We start from the raw sequence: 21,296 nt of genomic DNA on the forward strand, positions 1-21,296 counted from the left end.
TTTTTTTGAGAATGAAATGTTTCCCATCGTAGTGAATTCTTAAGCATGTTCTCCACGTATGTGGTGTGCTAGTTGGATGTCTTTTGGCTTAATTGTTACACATTTGGCATGGATAGCACACAGGTTGGTGTCTTCAAAAAGGCCAACCAGATAGGCCTCACTTGCCTCTTGCAAAGCACCAATAGCTGCGCTCTGGAAGCGCAGATCTGTTTGGAAGTCCTGAGCAATTTCTTGCACCAGACGTTGGAGGGGGAGTTTGCAAATTAGAAGTTCAGTGGACTTCTAATAATGTCTAATTTCACAAAGCACCACAGTACCAGGCACTGTAACCATGAATTTTCTTCACCCCTCCAGTAGAGGGCGCACTCTGGCTTTTGTAGCCAGTTGTGTCCTGGGTGCTTTACCACTGGTCGATTTGCGGGCAGTCTGCTTTGTAAGAGCCATGGTAGAAAGACCTCCTTACTTATCCCCCTTCTCCTTCGGCTGGAGCTCGGCAAGCTAAAGGTGGCGCTGGTGTTAGAGAGCCACCTTTATTTTTTTTATGCTGCTGAGGATCGAACCCAATGCCTCATATGTGCTATACAAGCGCTGTACCACTGAGCCTCAATTCTAGCCCTATATTGATCTTTGAAATTTTTTCTTTTTGTAGTGCTGGGGATCAAACCCAGAGCTTCACACATGCTAGAGAAGCTCTCTACCTCTGAGCTATACCCCCCTAGTCCTTTTTCTTGATGTTTGAAATTCAGTGTTTATTTATAATTCATGATATGAAGACTCAGTTACATTTCTTTTTTCTTGTGTGTAGAGGTACATGGATTTGAACCCAAGGCCTTTTTTTTAAATGGGTATTGAACTCAGGGGTGCTCTACCTCTGAGAGACACCCCCAGTTCTCCCAGTTCTTTTTATTTTTTTTATTTTGAGACAAGGTCTCCCTAAGTTGCTGAGAGTTGCTGAGTTGCCTAGGATGGTCTCTAACTTGCAGACCTCTTGACTCAGCTTTCCCAGTTGTTGGGATTACAGGTATGAACCACTAACCCGGGCTGTTCATGGGATATTTAACTCCAGGGAACCAAACCATTTACTTCCAGATTTTAGAGATTAGAAAAGAATATTTTTAAGTATAAGCCATAATTAAAAATAATTCATGGCTTAGTGCCCGTGGGACCGATGTATTTCTCTTCCTCTTAAAACAGTGTTTAAAATTTTCCTAAATGAAGCAACTTGAGAGGCTGAGGCAGGAAGATTGCAGGGTTGAGGCCAGCTTCAACATATATCAAGGCCCTGTGGGAACTAGGGTTGTGGTTCAGTGGTAGAGTCCTTGCCTAGCACATTTAGGGCACTGATTTCGATCCTAAGCACCACATAAAAAAATAAATGAATAAAATAAAGTTATTGTGTCTATCTACAAATAAAAATATTTTTTAAATAGGGGGCAGAGGCTAGGGATGTACCTCAGTGGTAAAGCGCCTCTGGGTTCAGTCTCCAGTACCAAAAAAATAATAACAATAATAAATAATAAGTTGCTAAGACTTGTGTTTTTTTTTTTTTTTTTTTTTTTTTCAGTGCTAGAGATCGAACCCAGGACCCTGTGCTTGCAAGGCAAGCACTTTACCAACTGAGCTATCTCCCCAGCCCCAAAGAGTTGCTTTTTTTCCCCTCCACCCCCCCACCCTCATCTGAGGGTCCCGGGATTCGAACCACAGCCCTTGCGTATGCTAGGCAAGCACTCTCCAATATGAGCTATTTCATCAGCTCTGGCTTGTTTCTATTTTTAAAATTACTTTTATATATATTTTTAGTTGTTCATGGACCTTTATTTTATACATTTAACTTACATGAGGTGCTGAGAATCTAACCCAGTGCCTCACACATGTTAGGCAAGTGCTCTACCTCTGAACCACAACCCCAGCCCCTGAGGCTTGTCTTGAACTTGAAATCCTCATACCTCCTGATTCACTGGGGTTACAGGTGTGTGCCACTGTACCTGGCTGATTATTTCTTATTATAAGTTTCTGAGCTGACTGTGCTGTTTTATACCTATAGTTCCTATTACTTAGACTGAATGAGGAATATACCTTTAGCCCAGGAGTTTGGAACCAGCCAAGACAACGTAGCAACACCTTGACTTTTGAAATATGCACGTGAACACAAGCACATGCACACAGCACACACACACAAACACACACAAAGCTAATTTTATTAAGTTAGAAAATATTTTAATACTAATTTTTGTAACTTGAGATTGATTATATTGTTAAATCTAACTGTAATTTTCTTTGAATTTTTTAATTCATAGGAGAAACAAATCATATGTATTATTGGAGTACTGTGTGATGTTTTCATACATACATAATGTAATATTTAATCAGGCTAATTTTTATGTTCTTTGGGTCATTGTTTACTTTTAAGATCTTTTTGTTTTTGTTGTTACGTAATTACATTTCACTGTGTCTGGGTGTGGTTTATTTTATATACTATTAGTATATTTCTCAGTACTGATGTGTTTCTTGAACATGACGATTTATATCCTTGATAAGTTTTGAGAAATTTTGACTTTTATTCTATGTATATGTATAATGTATTCAAGATCCTGTATAATACTTGTTTTTTATTTGATTTTAATTTTATTTGTTGTGGGAATTATATGTATATCTCAAATATTTCTGTTTTGTATTATCTTTAATCATTTTTATACATTATAGATTTTGATTTTGGGGGGGATTACTGAGGATCCAACCCTAGGGCACTTTACCACTGAGCTATATCCCCAGTTCTCTTGTTTAATTTTTAGTTTGAGACAGGGTCTTACTGTGTTCCAGAGGTCATGATCAGTTTCTGAGACTGGCCTTAAACTTGATATCTTCCTGCCTTAGCCTCCCGGGCTGCTGGGATTACAGGCATGCACTACTATGTCTGGTTCATACATTACTAATTTTATAAGCAGTTTTTTCCCTATCATCTGAATATTTTGATTATTTTACTCCAATCTTTTTTTTTTTTTTTTTTTTTTTTTTTTTGTGCCAGGGATTGAACTTAGGGTGCTTACCATTGAGTCCATCCCAGCCCTTTTTAATTTTTTATTTTGATACAGGGTCTCACTGAGTTGCCTAGGACCTTGCTAAATTGCTGAGGCTGGTCTTGGACTTGCAATCCTCCTGTCTTAGCCTCCCGAGCTGCTGGGATTATAGGCATGTACCATCGGAACCTGATGATTCTAATTTTATTGTATTTTTATTTCTTTCTTTCTTTTTTTTTTGCGGTGCTGGGGATTGAACCCAAGGCCTCATGCTTTCAAGACAAGCACTCTACCAACTGAGGTACATTCCCAGCCCCGTATTTTTATCTCTTGATAATCACTTAATCATTTTGTTTCTTGTTGTTTGAAATTTGGTTGAGGACTAGTATTTTACTTCATTTATTTTTATTTGTTTACTTTCTTTGAAATGGGATCTGTGTTGCCCAGGCTGACTTCAAATGCTTGGACTCAAGCAGTTTTCCTGCTTTAGCCTCCCCAATATTCAGCACACGAGTGTAAGTCCCCTGTACTGGACTAAGTAGTTAGTTTCTTAAGGTACGTTAGAGGACCTTTACTTAGATATGGTGTTTCCAGGCTAAGTGATTAGTGTTAAGTTCAAAACACAAATTATCTTGAGATGGAAGCTCTTTTCCTCCTTTGTTATTAGAAAGGCAGATTTTTTTTTTCTTGCTTATCTTTTCCCTAATGATTCCGCCTACTGAAACTCTTCGATTTATATACTTGTGTGGCGGGCAGTTGTATTAGTTCCATTGTCCTGCTTTATTTTGGTCTAAGTTCTCATTTCTTGTCCTGGCACAGACAGTAAAATCCTCAACCTACGAAATCAAGGTTGAAGACCAGGCATGGGTGATACACTTCTGTAATTCCAGGAGGATCGCAAGTTCAGGCCAGCCTGGGCTATTTAGCATCACCCTGACTTGAAATATTAAAAAGTAAAATGGGACAGGGAAAATAAAGGGCAGCATTACTTAACTATTTAATCTCTTTAGTATCTTCACCCACCATATTACCCTAGGATCACATTTTTTACCACATAAGATCACTAATTTTACTTTTGAGTTGTTTCATTTTCTTTTTTTCCCCCTCTTTGATTTTTGCACCTAGGGATTTCCTTTGTTTCTAAGTTTTTCAGCTGCTTTTTTTTTTTTTTTTTTTTTTTTTTTTTCCTGTCATCTTCTGGGCAGGGGATTTGAACCGCAGTCCTTCGGCATGCTAGGCGAGCGCTCTCCAGAAGGAGCCATTTCTTCAGCTCTCAGCTGCTCTTTTAAAACATCTGGGCTTGAGATGTGATTCAGTGGTAACATGCTTGCTTGTCTAACATGCATAAAACCCTGGACTTGATTCCTAGTACTGCACACCCCTCAAAGAAAGTTGATTGAAATCGATTGCATGTATTCAGCCTTTCTAGTTGTTTGTAGTGGTAAGTTTTTATTGTTACTTAATGTGTCATATGGCTGGAACCATAAACACTTTGTCATACACAAAATGGGATGAAAAAAGTCAACTTTGTAGGATTGTTGGGAGAAGTAAATGAGGTAATATATTGAAAGATCCTCACAATAAGGTCTCACTAAATGATAGCAATACTGCTTTTTTTCCTCACCAAGTATATCCAAGAATATTATAGCAGTGATTATCTGTGATTAGAAGTGCTAATTATAAGACTGATAAAATAGACACCAAAGATGTTACAATACATAATGAAATTTATAGAATATTCGATTATCATCCTACTTTGTGAAGTAAAAGAATTCTGGAATCTAAGTGATATTTTTTTTGTTTTTCCCTTAGCCCTTTTATGATGTGAAGATGACTAACTTCCGTGAGCTTTCTTGGTTCTTGCACACATTGATTCTGTCTTTACTTTTTTTTGGTGCCAGGGATTGAATCCAATGGGTGCTCTCCATCGAACCACATCCCAGCCTGTTTTTATTTTTATTTTGAGGACTGGATCTCACTCAGTTGCTTAGAGCCTGGCTAAATTGCTGAGACTGGCTTTGAACTTCACATCTTCTTGCTTCAATCTCCCAGGCTGCTGGGATTACAGGCACGCGCCACCATACCCAGCCTTTATTTACTTCTTTACATTTATTTTCTGGCACAGTCATTTGTTGGTTAATGGACCTACCATGACATTATAAAGGTATATACTCTACCTGAAAAAACACACACCATACTCCTCATTTTCACCAATTCGTTAGCACTACTTTGTCTGTAGTGATAAAGTGTTACCAAAAGAGGCCCATTTTGCCCACTGTGCAGTACACCTGTCACTGTAATGAGTTTTCCAAAAGAAAAAAGTATTTTTCACAGGACCGTTAAAAGTAAGGAGGCAGGAGTCCCAACGGTTGATTCTGCTTCCTCAAGGATAGGGTTTTGGCACACGTATGAAATGAACAAGGCTGTGTAAGGTGTGGGGAAAGGTGATTGATTGGTGGCAGGGAAAAAGTGAAATAATTGTTGGTGTGCACATGTAATCAAATTTCATGGCTCTTTATAGGACACATGTTCAGAAAACAGTAGTGTTAGTGTGTCTCAGGGTGGAGTTTTCTGTCAGAAGGTCACCCATAACTTATGCAGGCCCAAGTGAGGTGTCTATGGTTTCAACCCATTTGAGATGGACAAAAGCTGCTTCCAAGTTCTTGAAAAGCAACTTAAACAACTGTTAGTAGGTGACTCCTATGTCAGAGATGTTATCTAGAACAAAGGTAAAGAGTATATACCACTTAGCTACCTGACTTCTAAAATTGGTGATAATCCGAGCTTGGTGATGCATGCCTGTAATCCACCAACTCAGGAGGCTGAGGCAGAAGGATTGAGAGTTCAAATCCAGCCTCAGCAATTTACCAAGGCCCTATGTAATTTAGTGAGACCCTGTCTCAAAATAAAAAATAAATAAATAACTGGGTTGTGGCTTAGTGGTGAAGCATCCCTGGGTTCAATCCCTGGTACCAAAAATAAAACAGTAAAATTAGTGATAAAAGTAAGTGAAGTCAGATGGTTTATTTAGTTTTCCTGGGTTTCAAAATGAATAAAGAAATAAAGACAATATGGCATAAACTTAAAGCATTTGTAACTATTGTGATAAATTTCTTTTAAGTTTCATTCAGCTCAGCAATTTTGGATAGACTATAAATAGGTAGGGAAGAGACCACTTACATACATTCAGAATAAGATTAAACTTCAAATTAAGTTAGCCACGGATACAGCAGTTTATTAAAAGCTGGACACAGTGGCACATACAGTGGAGTTGAGGCAGGAGGATCACAAATCGGGGCCATCCTCAAAATAAAAAGAGTGGGGGATGTAGATTGTGTAGAGTGCCCCTGGGTTTAGTCCTCAGTACCAAAACATACTGGGGTCACAGCTGAAGTAGAGGTAGCCTGTTAGAGCTATCCCTGACCGAGTCTCTAGTTAGAGTCTGCAACTGCTAAGATACTCAGGCAAAACAGTGCCTCATTGCCTCTGAAAAACTTAAGTTTTTGCTACCTTATTGCCCTTTTATTCTTCAGGTGTTAAATCAAGAAGAATTTACTGTAACATTCTGTGCTTTGCTTTTAGGGAATGTTTATGAACCTTAGCTCTTTGGTATTGAATCATACCAGTGTGAGTTAGGGCAAGACCTCTTCATTTTGGGATGGTTGCATGGCGAAATATACAGTGAGTGCCCAGCGGGTGTTCCTGAAAAATCTTTTGCGTCTGTCTCTAGTTTTCCATTTTTGACTCTAGTTTATGTCTTGATTCTGATACTATGCTTGTTGTGAGGACCATAATCCTAAATTGATTTTACATAAACTCTAAGAATTTTATGTGAAAGTTCATCTTTTAAAATATTCTGTCACCCAGGTGTGATGGCACACACCTGCAATTCAGGAGGCTGGAAGCAGGAGGGTTGCAAGTTTGAGGCCAGTCAGCCTTAGCATTTTAGTGAGACCCTGTGTCCAAAAAAAAAAAAAGACTAGAGATGTACCTCAGTGGTAAAGTACCTGTGAATTCTATCCCCAGTACCACAAAAAATAGATAAATTTATCCCATCTCCTTTTATTTAGTGTTGGGTTGGTGAGGGGGGGTGTCTTTCAGTGTTGCCCAGGCTGGTCTCAAATTCCCAGAATCATCATCCTGCCTCAACCTCTAAATAGCTGGCTGGACCTTTAGGTGTATGTTTCTACGCCTGGTTGTCCCATCCTTTTTTTTTTTTTAGCACACTGGTGGGGATTGAATTCAGCACTTTACAACTCAGCAATCTTTAAACTTTTTTTAGTTTGAAATAGTCTCACTAAGTTGACAATGCCTGGAACTTGTGATCCTTCTGTTTCAGCTTCCCAAGTCTCGAGTTATGGTCATAGGGTGCCATTGTGCCTTATCTAACTTGCCCCAACTTATAATGTTGTAATGTTGTTTTTATTTATTTCCTTTTTTTATTTCCTTCATTCCTCTTTTTTTTTTTTTAATTGGGAATTGAATCCAGGTGCACTCAGTCCTTTTTAATTTTGAATTTTTGTTTTTATTTATTGGTACTTGAGATTGAACCGAGGAGTGCTTAACTACTGAGCCACATCCCTAGCCCTTTTCGTTTTTTTTTTTTTTTTTATTTTGAGATAGGATCTTGCTAAGTTGCCCAGGCTGGTCTTGACCTTGAAATCCTCTTGCATTGGCCTCCCAAGTTTCCGGGATTACAGGCATGCACCACCAAGCCTGGCTTAAAGATGTTTTTCTTGTACTTTATTATTGGAACAAATGCCTTTGACAGATTCATTAGTTTCCTTCTTTGCTTTCATTCAGATCTTACTAATGGAAAATTGAAACTCGTATTCTACTTTATTATCATTATCCATCCTCATAGTGATTGAATAGGTTATTTTTGTCTGTCTTAAGCATATAAATGGAATGATAAAATTTTTCAGATTTAATATCCATTGAGGAATTGACTTTAAATTGTGTATATGTGTCTTGTTCTGGTCTGCTCAATATATATTTCTCAGTAGCATGGATCTTAGGTTTTGTTTTGTGTTTTTGGAACTGGGGATTGAATTCAGAGGCATTTTACCTCTGAGCTATATCCCACATCTGGTTTTGTAATGTTTAAAAAAGTTTTTTTTTTTTTTTTTTTTCTTTCTTTTTTTTTAGATCAGCCCTAGAACTTTGTGTGTGTGTGTGTGTGTGGTATTACAGATCAAACAACCCAGGTTTACTTTTACCACGGAGCTACCTCTCCAGCCCAGCCCTTTTTTATTTTTTTATCCTTTATTTTGAGACAATGTCTCACTAAGATGCAGAGACTGGGCTTGAATTTTGTTTCCTCAAGTTGGAGTTCTGTACTCATTGAACAGTAACTGCCAGTTCTTCCTCCTTCTGACCCTGGCAGCTACCTTTCTGCTTGTTGTCTCTCATCTTAATGTTGATGTCACTTAGTTCTTCAGAATTCACTTTTTTTGTAATAGTTTTCAAAGAAAAAAAAAACAAGATGTGTTGTAATGACGTTTCATCTTTTAGCCAATTTGATGCTTAGTTTATATTCAGTTTTTACTTAGCAATGTAGAATTCAGCATTTGATTTGAGCTGATTTTTTTTTTTGCGGTGCTGGAGATTGAACCCAGGGCCTTGTGCTTGCGAGGCAAGCACTCTATCAACTGAGCTATCTCCCCAGCCCTGAGCTGTATTTTTATGATCCATAATATGCAAGTCTCAGTCTCTTTCTCTATTGTGGTAGTGCTGGGGATTGAACTAAAGGCCTCACACATGCTTTGCGATTGTTCTAGCACTACTTCCCCAGCCTACAGATCTCTTTAAAATTATTCTACAAGTTTTCACTATAAATTAAATACAGTTTAATAAAAGTTATACTGTTTTGCTTTCTTTTTTTCTTCTTTTTTTCTTCTTTTCTCCTTTTTTCTCCCCTTCCCTCTTTTTGATGGAACTCAGGGCCTTGTATGTACTATGCAAGTGCTCTGCCACTGAGCTGCATCTTCAACCCTGTGGTGTGTTTTAGTGGTCATTAAAATATTCTAATTGAGGAACTAGGGACAGAGCTCAGTGGTAGATGCTTGCTTAGCGTGCACAGGGCCCTGGATTCAATCCCCACTATTTCCAAACAAACTAAAATCTAAATGAGGAAAAATTTATTGATATGCTAATATTTCTTATACAGAAAAATTATTGTTTAAAGTTTTATATAAGTGGAACTTTTCATTAGTAATGTACTAATAAACTATTATAATGTACTAATGTAACTATTTCCTTTCAAAACATTTCGTATGTGTTTTTGGGGAGAGGTTGTGTTACTGGTAGAATGCTTGTATGTGTGTGTGTGTGTGTGTGTGTGTGTATGTGTATTTTAACTTGCTTTCACAGCTCTTTATTCAGAGAATAATTTAAAGTTAATATACCTTAAAAGGAGATATTTTATTTTATTTTAAAAATATTTTTATTAGTCATTGATGAACCTTTATTTATTTGTATGTGGTGCTGAACCCAGTGCCTGACACATGCTAGGTGAGTGCTCTACCACTGAACCACAATCCCAGCCCCAATAGGAGATCTTTTAAATTCACTTTCAGAAAAATTTTATAAATCATTTTGTTCAAGAAAGTATTTAAGAGCTGGGGTTGTGGCTTAGTGGTAGCACACTCGCCTAGTATGCAGAGGCGGCCCTGGGTTTGATCCTAAGCACCACATAAAAACAAAGGTATTGTGTCCACCTACAACTGAAAAAAAAAAAAAAAGTTTAAGGATGTTTATTAAATTAACAGCCATTCAGTCATTTATCTTTGAGTTTCTAAAACTTGGAATTCAAACACAAGTAATTTTGTCAGAACCTTTATTTTTCTCACACGTAATTTGTATCATTTTTAGGCAAAATGTTTCATGGATTTCAAAGCTGGAGGCACCTTGTGTCATATTCTTGGGGCTGCTTACAAGTATAAAAATGAACAGGGATGGTAAGTTTTTGTATTTATATATATTTGATGTGATATTTAAGTTATTTAATGTTATATTTTGTTCTTTTGTTTGGTGCTAGAGAATTCTGTAAACATTATGATTAAGTGTAAAAGCAAGTTGTGTCTTATCAAGAGCCTTATTTTTTTTTTTCCTGAATCCTAGAAAAATACCAAACAACTATTACATTTATTAGGCAAACAAATTTTTTTCTCTGTGATTAGGAATCAAACTCAGAGTCTTATGCTTGCTAGGTAGACTAAACCCTACCCCCAGGCCTAAGTTACTACTCCTCCTTATCCCCCATTTTTTCATTATAGTTGCACATGATGTTGGTATTTGTTGTCACATATTCATAAATGCATATAACATAACAGTATAGGGGGCTGGGGAGATAGCTCAGACAGTAGAGTGCTTGTGTTGCAAGCACAAGTCCCTGGGTTCAATCCCCAGCACCGCAAAAAAAACCAAAAAACAAAAAACAAAAAAACCACATAACAATATAATTTGGCCAATATCATTCCTCAGTATTTCTGCTTTTTTTTTTTTACTTCCCTCCCCTTGGTCCATTTTCTCAACTGTACTGATCTCCCTTTGATTTTCATGAGACCCATCCTTTCTTTTCTTTTTGCCTTTCTCGCCTCCACATATGAGAAAAAACATGCAATCCTTGACCTTCTCAGTATGACTGATTTCACTTGGCATAATGGTCTCAGGTTCCATCCATTTTCCTGCAAATGATATAATTTCATTTTTTTATGACTGAATAAAATTTTGTTGTGTATGTATACAACATTTTTTAATCCATTCATTTTTTAATGGGATACCTAGCTTGGTTCCATAGTTTGACTCTTATGAATTGTGCTGCTGTAAACATGGATTTGCATATATCACTGTAGTGTGACCTTAATTCTTTAATTCTAAGTACTAAGAACTGGTGTTGCAGGGTCCTGTTGTGGTTCCATTCCTAGTCTTTTGAGAAACCTCTATACTGATTTCCATAGTGCTATAGTAATTCACAGTCCCACCAACAGTGTAAAAGTGTTAATTTTTCCCCACATCCTCTCCAGCTTTTATTATTGTTTGTGTTCTTGTTGGTTGTCATTCTGATTGGAGTGAGATGAAATCTCAGGATAGTTTTGATTAGTCTTTACCTAATTGCTAATGATGTTTAACATTTTTCCATATATTTGTTGGCCATTGGTATTTCTTCCTTTGAGAAGTGCCTCTTTAGTTCATTTCTGGATATTAATCCTCTGTCAGAAGAGTAGCTAGCAAAGATATTCTCTGATACTGTAGGTTCTATCTTCATACTCTTTGTTTCCTTTGGTATGCAGAAGCTTTTTAATTTGATGCCATCCCATTTATTAATTCTTAGCATTATTTCCTGAGCTTTAGTGGTCCTTTGAGAAAGTCATTGCCTGTGCCTGTATGTCAGGGTGTTGACCCTACTTTTTTCTTAGTAGTTGCTTAGTTTCCGGCCTAATTCCTAGGTCTTTGATCCATTTTGAGTTGATTTTTATGCAGGGTATCGAGGCTTATTCTTTTACATATGGATAAAACTATCCCAGCACCAGTCTTTTCTCCAGTGTACATTGGGGATACTTTTGCAAGGGTAAGATAACTTCATGAGAATCAGATTGTCTGTGTCTTTTGTTATTACAGCTCTGTGGTATAATTTGAAGTCAGGTACTGTAATGCCTCCAGCATTGCTTTTTTTGGCTTAGAATTGCTTTCTCTGTTTGGGTCTTTTATTCTTCCAAATGAATTTTAGGACTATTTCTAGAGTTTTGTGAAGAATATCATTGGTTTTTGTTATTGTTTTGTTTTGATACTAGTATTGAACCCAGGGACACAGAGCCACACCCCCCAGCCCTATTTTATATTTTATTTTGAAACAGGGTCTTTTCATGTTGCTTAGGGCTCCCTAAGTTGCTAAGGCTGGCTTTGAATTTGCAGTCCTCCTACCTCAACCTCCTGAGCTGATGGGATTATAGGCATGCACCGCCGTGCTCAGCATATCATTGGTATTTTTTTTTTAGATGTTGATAGACCTTTATTTTACTCATTTATTTATGTGTGATGCTGAGAATTGAACCCAGTGCCCCACACATGCTAGGCAAGGACCCTACCACTGGGCCACAACCTCAGCCCTTCATTGGTATTTTGATGGGGATTGCATTGAATCTGCTTATTGCTTTTAGTAGTATGGCTATTTTAACAATATTAATTCTGCCTATCCGTGAACATGGGAGGTCTTTTAAGTTCATTTTTATATATAATCAAATATAGGTAAAAATAGTTTACATTATTAGCCAATTAGAAGGTACACTTACGGTGAATGTTTAAGTGTATATTATAAACTTCTATGGTGCATTATAGTCAAAGCTAATAGCACAGCTGTCACTGAGCTACATCCCCAGCCCTGGTACTGTCTTCTTAATGACTTACGTTGGCCTTTGTTTAGCCTTACTGCATCTAACTGGAGTATTATGTATATGATGATCAGTTGGAATACTGCAATTACTGGCATATTTGTAGAGAGACTGCAGATTGATTTGAGATTTGAAGTACTTAAGGATATCTTTTTTTTCTTCTTCTTTTTGCAATACTGGGAATTGAACACGGGGCCTTGTATGTGCTAGGCAAACACTCTAACACTAAGAAACATCTCTAACCCTTTTTTAAAATTTCATTTTGCAACAAAGTCTTGCTAAGTTGCCCATTCTGATCTCCAACTTGAAATCTTCCTGCATTAGCCCCTGAGTAACTGGGATTACAGGTGTGCACTATCAAACCTTGCTTTGACTTCTGCCTTTGAGTTGTGAAGAATTATCCATTGTACTAGCATATTTAAAAACTGCTTCCTGCAATCATCTAGCTTTTTTAATTTTTTAAAATTGTTTTAGTTGTTGATGGACCTTTATTTTTATGCAGTGCTGAGAATCGAACCCAGTGCCTCACACATGCTAGGCAAGTGCTCTACCACTGAGCCACAACCCCAGCCCTAGCTTTTTAAATTTTTTAAAATAATGTAGTAAAGATTCAAACCAGTTTTCTTATTCCAATATTCTCGCATGTGGCTGCATATAATTTTTTCTATTTAGGTATAATAGATCCCTTTCTTTTTTTACACACATACCATTGCCAGGCTCTAATTATTTCTGTGCTGCCCGTTTGGAGTGTGACATACTTGACCATCCTCTGGGGATGATGTCTAGGGTTTTTTAGCTTGCCATCTTCATACAAAGCTTCTTACTAACTTTGGTCACTTCCTCCACACAAGTGTTCTCCTATATTGTTATCTTACTCCATAGCTCAAGGACATTTTTGTTTGCCTTTTCCCAAGTCCTTTCAAGATAACTGACCCAATTCCTGAGATAAGGACTTTAATCATCTCTCATCAGACCCCACCTCCTAATAGTGTTGTACTCGGGTGGTTTCTCATACTTGAGCTTTGGAGGACACAGCAGTTGCCAAATCATCTTCTAATAAAATTGTACTTTTTTATAGACCTAAAAATGTATTGATGGTGTATTTTCTCCTGTTACTAGCCACCAGAGTATTTGTTGACATTTTTTATTTCCTCACCTTTTGATCTTTGCATATCTGAGATAGAATAAAACTATTTATTCTCTTGCTTTCTCTCTCCTCCTCGCTTTTCTACTCTCTCTAGCACGCGCCCTTTCTCTTTTCCTCTCATTTTCTCTCTTACCCTGCAGGGAGACACTCTGTTTGCTTAATAAACTCCCTTATGTGATTAAAAAAAAAACCAAAAAACTATCTATTGTGTAATTATAGTCGTCATTAGTATTTATATGGGCAAGCTTGAACATCTTTTCATATTATAAAAAGAAAAACTTATTTAAAAAAATTTTTTTAAGATTTATTTTTTGGGGTGAGGAGTTGCTAGAGATGAAATCCAGGGCTTTGAATATGCAAGCATTCTACCACTGAGGCAAGCTCAGGGATAGCACTGAGCTAGTTGCATCAGAAACCCAGCCCTTAAATATTCTTGGTAATTTAAAAATAAAATCTTTCATATTGACTTGATTTCTTCATTTAATTTTTTCCTAATGTCCATGTATTTTAAATGCTTCTTTTACTTATACAGTATACTGATTATTCAGGAAAGCTTAAGTCTATATTTTTAAATCTTTTTAAAAATTTGTTCATTTTGATTCATTGTACACAAATGGGGTACAACTTGTTTCTCTGGTTGTACATGAAGTAGAGTTGCACCATTTGTGTAATCATACGTGTACATAGGGTAATGATGTTTGTCTCATTCTGTTATTTTTTCTTCCCCCCACCCCTCCCACCCCTTTTTTCCTCTCTACAATCCATCCTTCATTCTTGCCTCCCTCCAACCCCCCGTTATATATCAGAGAGATCATTCGACCTTTGGTTTTTTGGGATTGGCTTCTCTCACTTAGCATGATATTCTCCAACTGCATCCATTTGCCTGCAAATGCCATAATTTTATTCTTCTTTATGGCTGAGTATATTCCTTTGTGTTTATATAACACAGTTTCTTTACCCATTCATCAGTTGAAGGGCATCTAGGTTGGTTCCACAATCTAACTATTGTGAATTAAGCAGCTATGAACATTGATGTGGCTACATCACTGCAGTATGCTGATTTTAAGACCTTTGGGTATAGGCCAAGGAGTGGGATAGCTGGGTCAAATGATGGTTCCATTCCAAGTCTTCTAAGGAATCTCCACATGCTTTCCAGAGTGGCTGCACTAATTTGCACCATTTTCCCCACATCCTCGCCAGCACCTATTGTTGCTTGTATTCTTGATAATCACCATTCTAGTTGGGGTGAGATGGAATCTTAGGGTAGTTTTGATTTGCATTTCTCTTATTACTAGAGTATGTTATTAAATATTTATTTGGCAAACCATTTTAGTTTAATTATTGTGGAAAACATTTAAAAGTAGAAAGAATAATACAGTGAATCATCAGTTACCATCATGTCTTCATCTTTACATAATTTCTTTTCCTTTCTTCCTTTCTTTTTGTTATTTCCTCAATCCCAGAGTGCTGGGGAATCGAACCTGGGCCTCCACAATGAGAGGCAGGCACTCTACGAGATGGGCTGTATGGCCTGCACTTCTTCCTTTCTTTTTGATACTGTGGATTGAACCCACAGGTATTATACCTCTTAATTTTGAGACAGGGTCTTTCTAAGTTTTCCAGGCTGGCCTTGGTCTTGGATTCTCTTGCCTTAGCCTGCTGCGTAGCTGGAATTATAGTCATGTACCACAGGGCCTGGGTTATATAATTTCATGTTAATATTCTGCTAAGTATTTCTGAAATAGAAATTTTTTAGAAAGCATAATAGTGCTACTGTTGCCACCACTAGGAAAATTAACAATAATATATGAATATTATTAAATAGTGTTCAAATTTCCCTGATTTTCTCCAGGATGATTGTTGTCTTATTTGAATCCGTGCCCATAGTCTATACATTGCATTTGCTTGCCAAGACTCTTTAAGTCTGTAAGAATCTTTAGCTTTCTTTTGATTCTTTTCCTTGCTAGTTTTTTTTTTTTCCCATAATATTTATAGCTTTTCTTTACTGCAACAATAATTTTTATAGCAAACATGTATTATTGGAGAAAAGTCAGTATTATGATGACTTGCCAATTGCTTCTAATGAACAAAATTTAGAATTAGATATCCATGTTGAAAATAATCTATGCTAGTAAAAGCAAGTTTCAACATAGGGCATGGGAATCTGCAAAGGTGGAACCAGCTGGGAGAATTTTAACACCCATTTCTGAATGCATGAAACACATTATTTTCTTTATAGTATTTATAAATATATCATACAATACTGTTTCCTGTTATGTCATATACCAATATGGCATTGTACAACAAGCATAATGCCATCTGATTCTTACAAAAGCAAATCATTTAAACAAGTCAGTAAAATGAGGGGAGTACCCATTTTTAGGCATACAGATTATAAAACTTAAGTTTACTTTCCTTTGGTCTGTTTTGCGTAGCAACAGAGAAGTAAAAATCAAACAGAAATCAAAATTGCTAAATATGCAAGAAATTGTTACTCACTTTGACATGGCTACAATAGAATGCATTATTCCATGCTTATTCCTTCTGTTTTTTGAATTTCAAGATAAAAAGCATTCATTTTCTACAGGTTCACAAAACAGTGTAATAACAAGAACAATTAAGGAGAATATAATGCAGGCATTAGTTGAGATTAACAAACTATGGCCCAATGCTTCTATCCACTGCAGAGTATTTCCAAACCCAAACAATGGTTACAGAAACCATTTCACATCTTTCCTAACACACAGAAAAACAAAATAAAACAAAACAAAAACAAAAAACCTTGCCTGCCTTCTCAGAATCCAATTCTTTATAGGAACAACCTTTCTTTTCAATTAAAGTCCATACAACTATCACACCTAGTCCATCTTTTATAGTCAAATTTAATGTTACTACAAAAGAAAGCAAATTTGGACGATAGGTGTATTAGCATCTATAAAACTGTAATGCATGAAGATATCTATATAAATCATGAGTTTAAAATTTTTTTCCTTAATAGTCTCAGGAATCAACCAGATGAAGTTGCTGACGACTCATTTACTGATTATTTTCGAGGTCTGTTGGCAAAGGAAAGATTGGTAGTTACCCCTGGGCTATTGCTGGTTCCTTTCATAGTAGTGGAAATGTGAGGAAACTGTGGATGAGGAAACTGCACTGGAGTACTGGGGCTAGGCAAACAAGAAGAGGTAGAGGGAATACTTCCTGCTGGATTGTCGGCCTTGTCACCCCCAGAGTCACTTTCCAGTTCTCCAGCATTTTCAGTCCATCCCTCTGGTGACTGATCTTCATTATTTTACAAGTAGTTGGAACTCTATATTTAAAAGGAAGTGGATCATTCCTTCTTCAGGTATAAATGTATGCAATATCCATTAGTGTATAGTAATCCTTCAAATGTTCCTCTTCATACATAACATCAATCTGCAAAGTATTAGGTATGTCCATTTACTTCTGAGAAACTTTATTAAGTGCATCACAGTCATTGTTGCTTGGCATCCTAAATATCTTTTATCATTCACATCCTCCTTAGACTTATCTGTGTCTTTGTTTACTTTCTGATACAATCTATTCTGGTCAAAGAATGCAATAGATAAGCTTATTATCTCATCATCAGTTATAATTCTCTTATCTTCGCCTGCAACTTCTCTATCTTCATTAGAGCCATTGGCAGCATCAGCTGGAGGATGAGCTGCATCAAAATCCCTCCTTCTCTTCATTTCATTTTTGAAAAACCCTGAAACTAATTTGTTTTATCAGAACTTATATTCAGCATTGGTCTGGTTTTGTGAACTTGGACATCAGAGACAGGACAATACTTGCTGGTCTCCAGGTAACATATAAAATATGTTTTACAGAAGGGATGTAGACATTCTTTTATGGTTGTGGCATCAATGAAGTACCCTCCACAAAGCACACATAGGTGGGGATTTAGCTCCATGATCTTAATTCTGATTGTTAGATGCATTTCTGCTTGATGAAAGATCCCGGAAAAAGCAGTCAGCGAGAGGCGATCGAAGCAGGCAGAAAAGACAATGATAGTTAAAGTCCTTCAGCAGAAAATGAGTGTGAGCCAAGCGGCCATCTTGAAGCGAGCTGCAGTCGCTGCTGTCAGCCGGCAAGGAGCGCAGCCAAGGGGAGTCGCAGCCCCCGCGCTAGGCTCATGTTGCCTCCCGAACCGGGTCTCCTCCTGCTCCTCCGCCTGGGCTGCTGCCTCTTCCGCCTCCGCACTCGGGGGAGAGCTTTTTTTTTTTTTTTTTTTTTTAATACATACACACTTTAAAGTCAGCTTATAGGATTGTGTATGTCTTGGATTTTGCAGGAAATCATTTAGCGTGGTCTTTTAAATTTTAATAAACTGAGGGTTAGTTAGATCTAGAGGATTGTCAGATTCAGTTGAATTCTTTTTGTAATAGTACTTCAGAGATAGTACGGTTTTCCTCCATGAGCGGGTATATAATTTTTGGTTGTTTCTCTTTGTAATGGACACACATGGATGTTTGGTACCTAGTGTGATCACTTCATTACAGCTTTACAAAATGGCATTTTTCTTAATTTTGAAAATTGGAATATTCCGTTATATATAGATCCTTATTGTTTTATAAATTATTCATTGTTAAAGAGTATTACTTTGTTCTTTTCTTGTTCACTGAACTTCTTTTATAAAGAGAAACTTATCAACAATTGGAAACAGAAAAATTCTATTTTAATTTTTTTAGATGTTGATAGACCTTTATTTTACTCATTTATTTATATGTGGTGCTGAGACTCGAACCCAGTGCCTCACACTTGCTAAGCAAGTGCTATACCAATGAGCCACAACTCCAGCCCCAAGAAAAATTCTTGATTCTTTTTCTATTAACAGATTCATTTAGTTTCTGTGTCCATTTGCAGATAAATTCATCCAGTCATACATTTTTAATGACTACTTTCAGATTATTTCTCAGATTTCTAATGAAGATAATTCTACTCAGCCTATTTCAATCTTGTATTAAGGAAGCAGTTTCTATGAAAATGAGCAAGTTCTTGTTTAAGTAATTCTATAAGTGATGTGCTTCTAGGTATAGTTCTTCTGTTATCAGGACCCTGTGAGTGTCCTCTTCTTTATGAAAGGAAGATACTCACATCTCTCCCTTTTTATTGTGCTGAAGAACCAGTGGGAGACTTCAGCTAAAATGGGATTTTCCCTTCTAGTTGCATGATAATCTTTTGTCCTTTCAGAGGAAACTGCTTTGTAAGGCTAACCTACCCTTTCCTTAGAAGTTAGGAAAAGGAGATATTCAAAACTAAACAAGTAGTAAAAGCAAAGTTCTATACAAGATTAAATCAAGATAAGATTACTAAGGACATAGGTCCTTTGTATTTATAAAATCTATTTTTAAAGATATGGTAAGTATATTAAAATTACCTGTTTTGGTGCTTTTTTCTTTTCTTTTTTTTAATCCTTTGCTTAATTTCTTAGTTGGAATTATTTTAGGAAACATTTCAGTCTCACCCTAGCACATTAGTTTTAAAGTTATAATGTATTTTAGTTCTTGATCATAATAAATATTAGTTTATTTAGTAGTTTGTTTATATAGCCATACATTCTGCTAACCCCTAGGGCTACATGGGAAAATTTTTAAAGAACCTGGTTCTTATCCCCAAGGCATGTAATGAGTTGTTTTGCCAACAGGATTGTTCTGTTATGAGACTGTAATAGCATTGTGCTCAGGATGTATTAAGAACATGAAAGAAGAAAAAGGAATAGTTTCATAGAGGAAGTGACTTGTAGAATAAGTCTAGAAGCGATAGTATCAAGTCCATTAAGTGGGTGGTATGATGGAAAAGCTATGGAGCTTAGAAAAATTATGTGAGTATTTCTATATGATGTGATCACAGTGGAAAGGGGTGACTGATTTGTCAGTTCAAGCACTCTGTTCACCTTTAATTTTTGATAGCTGTAACTTTCCATTGCATGCCTCTTAGACTTTCTGTGGAAGAAAGATGGGCACTTGAATTTGACTTTACATAGATCACGTTGTCATTACTATGTACCTCTTTTTTTTTTTTTTTTTTTAGCAGCGCTGGGGATTGAACCCAGAGCCTTATGCTTGCAAGGCAAGACTCTACCAACTTAGCTATATCCCCAGTCCTTACTATGTACCTCTTATTGGTACTTTAAAGGTTTGGGATACTTCTAGCTCTCACATGATCACAGATGATGGGATAATTAATTTTCTACTCTTGAACATTACTGTAGCCAGTTAGAAATTTAGAGAAATCTTACCTGTTTATAACAGGTATCTTACAAACTATACCAGAATATCCAATCTGCTTTCCTTGATTGAAGAGAATATAAGATACTATTGAATTTGAAAAGGTGAATTTTAAGCACATGTAAAGTAGATAATTTCCCTTATTGTGTGTGTGTGTTTGTAGTACTGGAGATTGAACAAGGGCTGTTCTACTTCTAAGCTACATTCCTTGCCCTTTTTATTTTATTTTGAGACAAGGTCTTGCTAAGTTGCCCATGCTGGCCTTGAATTTGTGATCTTCCTGCCTTAGGCTCCTGAACATCTGGGATTATAGGCATGCATACTACACCCAGCAAACTTTGCTTTTTTTTTTTTTTTTTTTTTTTTTTAAATTTTTTTAAAAATAACTTTATTTTTTCTTTTTATGTGGTGCTGAGGATCGAACCCAGTGCCTCACACAGACTAAGCGAGCACTCTATCACTGAGCCACAACCCCAGCCCCTTAATATTTTTAGTTGTATCTTGTTTATTTATTTATATGCAGTACTGAGAATTGAACCCAGTGCTTCACACATGCTAGGCAAGTGCTCTACCACTGAGCCACAACCCCAGCCCAAACTTTCCTTATTCTTAAAGTGTAGTATGGTGATTCCCTGTCTTTGGATCTGTGGACTACTTTTTTTTTTTTTTTTTTTGTGGTGCTAGGGATTGAACCCAGGGCCTTGTGCATATTAGGCAAGCACTCTACCAACTGAGCTATATCCCCAGCCCCTACTTTTCTTTATGATGTAAATAATCTTTGATTTAAGGAAAATGAAATACTTCTTGGAATTGGTACTTCATTTTGACTATGGTAGTTCTTATGTCATCTCTTCTATTTTCTGAAAAAAAATCACAAAGATTTATTATATATTTTTTAAAGAAGAAATAAATGAAAATATTTTTAAAAATAAAAAGAAAATTCAAAGGAACTATGATACAAGCTACCATAGTTGACCCAAAAGGTGCACAGGCTGATTGTCAGATTCAGTATCCATTATGATTCTTCCTGTTGCAAGTTACAGACACTCAAGTTAACGTAGTCAAAGGGTTTGGTTTGGTCTGGTTGAAAAGTCAGGATGTTTTTCAGGCCTCACTGGATCCAGGAACCCAAATGATATTATCAGGACTGTTTCTTTCATTTCCCAGCTCTTCCTCAATCTGTTGACTTCACTCTCTTCCACCTGGCAATTCTAGGCTGTTAGCCTACAAGGTGGTTTTAGAACAAAGAAGAGGGCTACTTGTCTCTCTGCCTCCTAGATACTTTTATTTATTTATTTTTTTACAGACTGCCTTTTGATTCATTGTACAAAAATGGGGTACAACTTTTCATTTGTGTAATCGTACATGATGTAGATTCACACCATTCGTGTAATCATACACGTACATAGGATGATGATGTCTGTCTCATTCCACTATCTTTTATACCCCCTGGGGGAGGTCCTCACCCCACCTCCTAGATAGATCCTTG

General features: G+C 36.7%; 1 protein-coding gene and 1 pseudogene across 2 annotated transcripts in view; one reads left to right on the top strand and one right to left on the bottom strand.

The window, feature by feature from the left end:
* Smarcc1 (SWI/SNF related, matrix associated, actin dependent regulator of chromatin subfamily c member 1) overlaps window positions 1-21,296 on the top strand; it is a 164,623-nt gene that overhangs the window by 9,126 nt on the left and 134,201 nt on the right. For both annotated transcript variants that reach the window (XM_047532340.1, XM_047532341.1), the window contains exon 3: window positions 9,891-9,976. In XM_047532340.1, coding sequence (XP_047388296.1) covers window positions 9,891-9,976 — 86 coding nt within the window. The remainder of the gene's footprint in view (window positions 1-9,890; window positions 9,977-21,296) is intronic.
* On the bottom strand, window positions 16,564-17,529 carry LOC124969431 (polycomb complex protein BMI-1-like; annotated as a pseudogene).

Source organism: Sciurus carolinensis, chromosome 17 (genome assembly GCF_902686445.1).
Source record: "Sciurus carolinensis chromosome 17, mSciCar1.2, whole genome shotgun sequence".
Lineage (NCBI taxonomy): Eukaryota > Metazoa > Chordata > Mammalia > Rodentia > Sciuridae > Sciurus > Sciurus carolinensis.